Source organism: Trachymyrmex cornetzi, unplaced genomic scaffold (assembly GCF_001594075.2).
Source record: "Trachymyrmex cornetzi isolate Tcor2-1 unplaced genomic scaffold, Tcor1.1 scaffold302, whole genome shotgun sequence".
NCBI classification, from domain to species: domain Eukaryota; kingdom Metazoa; phylum Arthropoda; class Insecta; order Hymenoptera; family Formicidae; genus Trachymyrmex; species Trachymyrmex cornetzi.
This window is the reverse complement of record NW_017297714.1, coordinates 3,154-12,649: the sequence shown is the minus strand read 5'-3', so window position 1 is coordinate 12,649 and position 9,496 is coordinate 3,154. Positions and strand designations below refer to the sequence as shown.

Below are 9,496 nucleotides of genomic sequence, written 5' to 3'. Positions count from 1 at the left end.
TATATAGCAGGGAAAAAGTGAGGTACTATAATAGGAATGGTTGGAGTACGGAGGCTATAGAGAAGTTGAGGAATAATGAGGTGGATATCAGAAATGAAATTAGGAAGAGGGAAAAAGATATTCAAATATAAGAGTTAGATAAGAAAATAAGAGAGTCAAGATACAATAGAAGATATAAAGAAATAGATAAAGATAGGCCAAATTACTTACTAAAAGAAAATTTAAATAAGATAAGAAAAGGAGATGGGGTGAGAGGGCTTATAAGGGTTAGGTGTGGCAATATGGAGGAGTACAATAAATATTGGATAAACGAAGTAGACAGGGTGTGCAGTTTCTGTGGAGTAGGACAGGACGAAATGAGTCACTACGTAAAGGAATGCGCAGAGGTAAAAGGATGGTTCGAGGAATTAGGTGGGGGTACAGAGGAAAGATTACAAAGTTTATTGAGTGATGGGTTAGATGAAAGGAAAGGAAAACTGTTAGAAAGGCTATGGAAAGCGAAAGAAGGTAAAATTAAAGAGAGGAACAGAATAAGAAAGAGAGCGGAAGAGGCGAACAGGACAGAGGATACGAAAGTAGAGGCAGTTTAAGAATACAGGTATTGCGAAAGAAGAAAGAGTGAGATCTAGGGTAGGGTAGAAAGTGTGGGAGGTAGAACATAAAAGAATTCAGAACGGACATAATTAAACTCTAGGTACTAAGTCACAGGTAATATCAAATAGGTTGCGTGATAGTAAGCGATAAGTCAACATGTAAAAAAAAAGTACGAAAAAGTGCGAATTGTGATTGCTTTGTAACACGATCTGTGATATCGTTCGGCGGCGAACAAAATGCGATGACTAACTTTAAGTACATAGGGATTATATATTTATATATTTATTTATATACTGGTGTTCTCGGTATTGTCAGTAGGAAATAGCAATAAAGAGTCCGGCGTAAAGCCAAACAACTATATAGGCGATAAGGTGTAAATGAGGGAATGGATGAGTGAATGTAGTAGAATTATTGTAACCAAGTCTCTTCTTGGCTAAGCTGAAGTGAATAAACTTATATATATATTATATATACTGACTTTCTCGCAAATCATATAGTTTATTTCGTTTTCTGATAATTATTCAATTTCAATTGTAAGGTTATTAAATGATTTTATTTAACAGACAGAGATGTTTGAGTATATTTTACAAATATGTCGAATGCAATGTTGTTTTATTAAAAAATATATTTTAATGTAATTTGTAATCAGTTTTAAATATATTTCTCGCTTTTGATGTCGCAATATAAGATGGTAATGAATAGATAAAAAAGAGCTATAAATTGTTTTAAAATAAAACATCAGGCTATGTTCAATTTGTTGTAGATCGAATCGACTATGGCATGTACAAGCACTTTCGTAAAAATGCCCACGGAATATTCGGATTTCAGGAATACTTGGATTTTGGGTATTCTATTTCTTAATAAGTTTTGTACTGAGTTTGACATGGGGAACAACCGAGTGGGATTTGCGCATGCAAAACGTTTGCATTTGTACACTCATCCTGAGGAATGGCAATGGAGTCATCATGGAACCGATAGCGATTCGACCGGTATGATGTCGATGTCGGTATTGTTAAGGTGAGATAGTGAAAATGTTGATTCGTGACAAATATTTCAACGATAATTAGAACAAAACTGTTGAAAAATGTCTTTGGGTGTAATCTTATGAAAAATCTTTTGAGCATTTAAAGATCGGAATTTTATTATCTTCATGTCTTAAGAGACGAGCATTATGGAAACTGAAATTCGCATATTTAAAATATGTAAACATTATTTAAATGCGTAAATAGATTAAGGTTAATTGCATTAATTACTTAGTACTGAAATGTTGAGACATAAATAATATCTAAAAATAAGAGGGAATTTTAAATTAAAAATGATTAATTAATATATTTGTTCGCGCGCGCGCAAAATTCGTATGTTGTACGATATTCGTATCTTCGTGTATTTGCGAAATGTATATATATATACACACATATACGTAAATATATAACATAATGGATTTCTTTTGTGTTGCTTCAAGAATTCCATTATATAGGACAAAGCCTATTCGAAAATGGATTTCCATTGATGGTTGGCGATTTGATTTGGCTGATTATCCTAAGGCACGATAGCTTTATTTATATGACAGACAATACTATGGCATTATCTCAGTTAGAACCTCACCACAGAAGTTTAAAATTAATTTCGACACTGGTACCTCTAATTTTTTTATACCATCCATCAACTGTTCCACTAATAATCTTGCTTGCTGTATGTAAATCATAACATAACATTTTCTGCGACATTCCATTATTTTATTTATTTTCACATTTATACTATTATATTTATATTTTGTTATTTATATTTATACTTATGTACAAGTATATTTATGATTAATAAAATTACTATTACATATGTAGAGATGATAATAATTGCTTTTATATTTTAATGATTGACTTTAAGTAAAAGTACTATAATATAGAGTATGGAGGCAATCTATGTATTTCAAGTATAATTTTTATGATTATTTGAAATCTAATAATTTTAAAATTAAAATAACTGAAGGTAAATATTACGAAATTAAGTTTTACAATCATATGTCGTTTATTTTATTTATCGTGTTTATTTTAAATGTGTAAATGATTATCTTTGATACAATTCATATGTTAAAGCAAAGTAATAATAAATGTTTTTATTTTTATAAGTATTGTTAACATATATATATTTAAATTAATAAATAGAAATTTATTTTTGGCATGTTTAACAACAATTGATTTTCTGTTATTATTTTATACAGCGTCACTTACAAGATATTATAGCAATGAATCCCACACGTACATAGAAGTTGGTACTTATATGGGACTTCTTTATGCGGTTGGTGACCTGACTGGATACTTATCTACTGATGTAGTGAATGTAGGTTGTCAAGTAAACAATTCGATTTAGTTTCAATTATAATTTATAAAAATTTTTTTGTAGAATCATGTTACCGTTTTATAGATTGCTGGCGTCAATGTTCAAAATCAAACATTCACAGAAGCGGTAACATAAGATCGGTCTTTTGCCTTTCTGGAATATGACGGAATTTTAGGAATGGGTTACAAAACATATCTACAAAAGGAGTGCCTCCCGTTTTCACCAGCATGTTTGAACAAGCCCTAGTGTCGGCACCTGTTTTTAGTTTCTATCTGAATCGGCATGTTCATCCTTCTTAAGGCCCCTGAGTAGTCGCGGCGGCCATGTTGGAATCGTGACGTCAGAAGCGAGGAATGACACGTTAATTTATGCACGATGCCATTTGTAAACAGGGACAATTTGGATGAAATTAAACGATGGGTTCGCTTTAAAACACTTGTAAAAATCGATGAAAACTGTCCTTTTCTCCCTTGATAGTCAGTAAATGGTCGTAAAAGACTCGTAAAGTGAGCCTATATTCTGGCAGGAACACACGGTTTCATAACTGTTAAAACGAGTTAAATATACACTTTTACGTATAAAATTCCAAGATAACTTTAGTTGTCATCGAAAATTACGACTTTGAGAAGTACGAAACAAGTCACATTTTCACAATTAAGCAAATAATAACGAAATGGCATTGTGCACAAATTTCGTCGTCAAAACTGGTCAAAATGTCACTTTTCCACGCCTATAAGTTCGGCCATTTATCGTGGTGTGGCGCTGTAACACACATACAAGCACGATCCCATATCCGTGTGCTTGCCTGCGAGCACTTAAGTGTGTGGCTACCGATTTTGCCAGACCGCCGTCTGATACTGTGTCGCCACCGTCAACGCAGAGTTCTTGGCTGAGTAGTCAGGAGCCTTATGTCTAAAAATATTCTTTCACTTGAACAGTTCTTTTACTATATTACAAAATTGTTTTTTTAATATACAATATTTTTAATATTGAAAAAACAAATTTGCAGAAATGATTATTACGGTAATGAACTGATATTGGGTGGTTCCGATCCCATTCAATGTGACACCGAGTTCACTTACGTTAATGTTATCAGCAAAGGATACTGGCAATTTTCCATGGATAAGTACATAATTATTTTTTAAACTACATACTTATATATGTAAATGGATTATACAGAAGATAATTGTTAATGCTATAGGATAAAAATGAGACATATGATTTTTTTGTGAGGATGGCTGTGATGCCATTGCACACACTGATTTTTCGGGGCTATCTGGACCAGCATCACAAATCGAATTTATTAACAACGAATTGGATTCATTAAAACGAATTGGAATTGATCATGGAGGAGATATGCTTGTAAAAGATAAATTTCCCAATGTCAGCTCTCTTTCAATGAATACTAAATAAATTATTGAAATTAATTAATAAATGCCTGATTTGCTCCTGTTGACAATAATATTGTTTATTAATATTAAGCTTTGTTATGTTATTGGTCATATCAATATGGATTATTAGTATGTACTTAACTTTGTTTAAAGATGAACTGCAATCAGACTTCTTAGTTGCCAAATGTTACTTTTTTCCTGAGTGGTAATCCATTCATACTCACTGCACAAGATTACATCTATACCAGAACGGTAAATATATTTAAATTAAGGTTAAAATTCCTGATTACTCACCACGAATCTTCAGATTGATGATTTCAGAAGCGATAAAGTACATGAAAACTCATGCAAAATATAGTAAATTGGATGCATTTTTCAAGATGATGACTTTTACATTTAATTGAATACATTTGTAAAAAAAATATAATGACCTTCTCGGAAATCGTATAGTTTATTTTGTTTTCTGATTACAATTCAATTTCAATTATAAGGTTACTTATTGATTTTACTGTAACACATAGGAAGGTTTGGGTATAATTAACAAATAATCAAATGCAATATCGTTTTATTAAAAAATACAATTTAATGTGATTTGCAATATTTTTTAAAATATATTTCCTCGCTTTTGATGTTGCAATATAAGATGGTAATGAATAGACAAGAGCTATAAACTGTTTTAAAATGAAACGTCATGCCATGTTCAATTTGTTGTAGATCGATTCGAATACTACGGAATGTACAAGCCCTTTCGTAAGTTCCAAGGAATATTTTGGTTTTGAGGATATTTGGGTTTTGGGTATTCCATTTCTTAGTCGGTTTTATACTGAGTTCGACATGGAGAACGACCGAGTGGGACTTGCGCTTGCAAATTAAGTATTATTTTCTCAAGAGATTATTTTAAATGCTAGAAGATTATAAGAAATAACGAGCGAATTATTTTGTCTTGCAAAGTTTTTAGAATTTAAAAAAAAATGTTTTGTTTCTTAATTCTTACACTTGTGGCGTTGAAATTTTTATTTGGAGTTATTTAAGCGTTAACTGCATTCTTGTCAAGTGCGTACGAGATATAATTCATAAAAGCATAACGAAGATGTGCGATATTACTGCTATCAACGTTTAATGCAACCCATTCTTCCAGCATAATATCGTATTGTCACACGCGATATTATAAATATATTCTGATAATCTTAAATTCTTTCTTTTGTTTATTAAAACGTAAAAGTTGTACGTATTTCTCAATGTGGAATCTGCATTTGTAAACTTATCTAAAATCTAAAACAATAAATTGTCTTTAGTTGTAATTAATGTTATCAAATATATCTTACGTTACAAGGAAATTATAATAATATAAATTTTTATAAATAGTTTTGCGAGATATTAAGATTATATACTGTAACTAAACAATTTGTTTAAACTGAAGGAATGAATAAAATATATTGGCTGTAAGTGAGTTGCTATTTCTGTAGATAACCTCGTTCATCTCTTCATTATCCCACTTGTTTTGTAAGTACATAAAATAAATACGTACATCGGTAAATTACACGATTCTTTTCCGATCAACAACATTTTCAATATATTAGGTGTTAAACTTAATTCCTGCCGTTTTTTGTTTCCAAAATTGATTTGTTTCGAAGGGAAGATGAATGAATACCTTAATCAAAGTAATTTCCTCCATTTTCTACTTTATTACTAATTAATAATACTTTGATTAAGGTATTTGCCTTCGAAACAAATCAATTTTGGAGACGAAAAACGGCAGGAATTAAGTTTAACACCTAATATTATCGTTCAAATACAACCTAGAAGTATTATAGTATCTATTTTTTATCTGCGCCTCTTTCATATCGATTTGATAACTTCTTTTCTTTTGTTCTTATTTTTACATGTACAGATCCGAAGTGTACAGATCATAATTGCTTTCCGGTTGTTTCTTTTTTTGCTATCGATTGTTCACTGTTATTTTCAGGTAATTCATTTTCCGTCGTACTTATTTCTTTTCTTTTTGTACTATTTACTACATAATTAAAATTTTAAGTTATATATTTTAATGTGTTATGCGAGACTCTTGAGTGAGTTTGTATTTACAGACTCAATTTTTTAATTTATGCCAAGGAATAAACTACTGTGGGCATTGCGGTGTATAAATTTGGAGCATTACTGGACATTTTTTAAAAGAATTATGTATTATAATGATCAATATGAAGTTATATTTTATTGATCAATGTAAAGCGTTACTAAAGCATTAATGGGCATAAAAAATTGGGTATTACTTAGTCATTATATGAGTATTATTTGGACATTATTGGGCATTAGTAGACATTGACGTACAATGTTTTAGACAGCGATTTATCCCTTACTTACACCGTTTTATTTTTCAAAATTCAATTCCTAATATCGTATTGTAAAATAAAGTATATTCCACAATTATCCTTTCAACCAGCGATTTAATTGATTTGTGTTTCTAGGTCTTTTCTATTTACTTGTCGCTTTGTTGGGGAACACATTTTACATCGATGAATAAGATTGAATTGATGAGAATAGCCCAAAGCGAGCCAAATCATCTAATTCTGTAAATATATTCGTCGAATTATACATTGCTTTTAGATAAATTTTTGCGTATTATTTAACGCGTTGACTTTCAATTGCTCTCATTATTCTGGTCTCATGTTTCTGTATCATTATTTTTATAAGCTTATCCTATCCAGACAAACGATGCATACTTTAAAGATTAATACGAGGGTGGATCAAATAAACAGGAATTTTTTTTAAATATATTAGACGAGAATGAAAATATAAAGAAAACAAATTATTTTTCCATATAGTATTCTGCTATTATATAGCTAACATATTTTTCCAGCGGATAGGCAGTTTGGCGGTCCGTTTCCATAAAAAGTAGTAGTTGTGTCTGCAACTGATTGCGCAAAAATTCCTCTCTACTGGTATCGTCCACGAATCGTATTGTCCTCCTAATTCTTCTTTCAGTAGCCCAAATAAATGATAATCGTATGGAAAGATTTGTCTCAATGCGAATATTATTTGTTTGAGCCGCTAAAGAATTGGAATGATTCTAGGACGATGCCAGTATAGAGGAATTCGTGCGCAATTATCGGCAGACACAACCTACTACTTTTTATGAATAGGGGATCGCTAAACTATCTATCCGTTGGAAAAAATATATCAATGTAGCAGGGAACTATGTAGAAAAATAATTTGTTTTTTTTTTAATTTTTATTTGTATCTATTAAATAATAAAAAATATTCTCGTTTATATTTGATCCATCCTCGTATTTTTTTTATTAATCTCATTTATTTAAATACATTGAGTCATGCGTATATGCGAAATATGAGAGTGGACAAATGCGAACCGCATTATTTTTTAAAAAATTTATTAGATATTCGATTAACGAAAAGTACTGAGGTCACTTTTGAAATGTTTCGCTCACTTCGTCCTTCCTAACACAAATACACAAGTATATAAATAGCACGGAAACGCTAATTGGCTTTATTTTCGTTTGTTGTACGTCCTGATTGTGAACTGATTTGAAAAAGAGTTGGAACATCTCTGAAATCTTCTTAAACTTATTCGCCAGACAATTCAGAAAACATGTTTCGAATGTTCCTTGCAGTTGCCGCACTCGTCGTGCTAATCAATTCAGAGTTGCATAGGTGAGTAAACATTGATTCACAATAAATACTTTAACCATAATTAAAACGAAATGTACAAAAATGTACTTTGTGTGTTAGAATAATGTGGACAGACAAAAAAATACTTTAAATTTCTTTGAGGCTTGCACTTTAATTTTGTTTACGTCTTAAGTGAAATATGTATCATGAACGGAGAAGTTCGCATCTAAAATATATAACGTTATTTGATAGGGAAGGCATTATTTGCCTATAAAACGATTGTCTAGTTTCATTTGCACACAGCATGTTGCACACATGACAATATTACTCATGGCATATTGCACACACGACGCTATTAGTTTAATATACTTCATGCGCTTGATACGTGTACTAACTGGTAACTTTCTATTAAATTATTTCATTTTTATAGCTACGTATTTAAAGAATGATGTACTAAAGTGGTACAATATGCATCAAAATGATTACTTAAATACACATATCATGCTTATAAGTTTCGCTGAAATTAAGATAATTTATTAAAAAATTACCAGTACCTGTATCAAGAGCACAATGTAAATTAGGCCAATAGCGTCGTGTGTGCATTGTGCTGTGTGCAATACTGTTGTGTGTGCAATATGCTGTGTGCAATATTGCCGTGTGCAAACGAAGCTGTAATCGTTTGGTAGATAACGGGATCATCTCTATTTGCGTAAATAGATTAATGCAGATTGCCTTTGGTTGAGACTTACGTAATATTTAGAAATAAGAAGTATTTAAATTAAGTTTAAAGATGATTTATCAATTTATTTGAAATTCGTATATATTGTGCATATGTTGTGCGATATTCATATATATCTGTTCATATATTTGTGTTTTTATGAAACATATATGCGTACAATATAACAGAATTTTTTAAATGTTTTAAGAATTCCGTTGCACAAGACATCCTCTGTTCGAAAATCGATTGGAATCGATCATCGACAAGGTAATTTGACGTTTACTAGCATTGTAAAGGAACCGTTACTTAATTTTCGGAATGCTCAATATTATGGCGTTATTTCAATTGGAACTCCACCGCAAAAATTTAATGTACTTTTCGATACTGGTTCCGCTAATCTCTGGGTACCATCCGTACACTGTGACATTGATGACTTAACTTGCTGTAAGTATTATAACATTATTTTTTCAATGTTGTGTTTATATTTATATTTATGTTTATGTTCGTAGACAACAAAAAGGGAAAAGTTTGTGCTAATTGGAATTGGCATTGCAAACCGTGCGCTAATATTTTAATAAATAATATTTAATTTTAAACTATTAAAAACATTTCTTACAATAATGTTAATATTAAGTATTATTTATTCTTGCCACACCTAACAGAATTTTCATGAAGTATAATATTAGGTGTTAAACTTAATTCCTGCCATTTTTCGTCTCCAAAATTGATTTGTTTCGAAGGCAAATACCTTAATCAAAGTATTATTAATAAAGTATTATTAATTAGTAATAAAGTAGAAAATGGAGGAAATTACTTTGATTAAGGTATTCAT

General features: G+C 30.8%; 1 protein-coding gene and 1 pseudogene across 1 annotated transcript in view; both read left to right on the top strand.

The window, feature by feature from the left end:
• The first annotated feature begins 281 nt into the window (after positions 1-281).
• Positions 282-5,195, top strand: LOC108762479 (lysosomal aspartic protease-like; annotated as a pseudogene).
• Positions 5,196-7,926: 2,731 nt separating this feature from the next.
• Positions 7,927-9,496, top strand: part of LOC108762486 (lysosomal aspartic protease) — a 3,996-nt gene continuing 2,426 nt past the window's right edge. Inside the window, exons 1-2 of the mRNA XM_018509506.1 lie at positions 7,927-7,988; positions 8,873-9,108. Of these exons, the coding sequence (XP_018365008.1) occupies positions 7,927-7,988; positions 8,873-9,108 (298 nt within the window). The remainder of the gene's footprint in view (positions 7,989-8,872; positions 9,109-9,496) is intronic.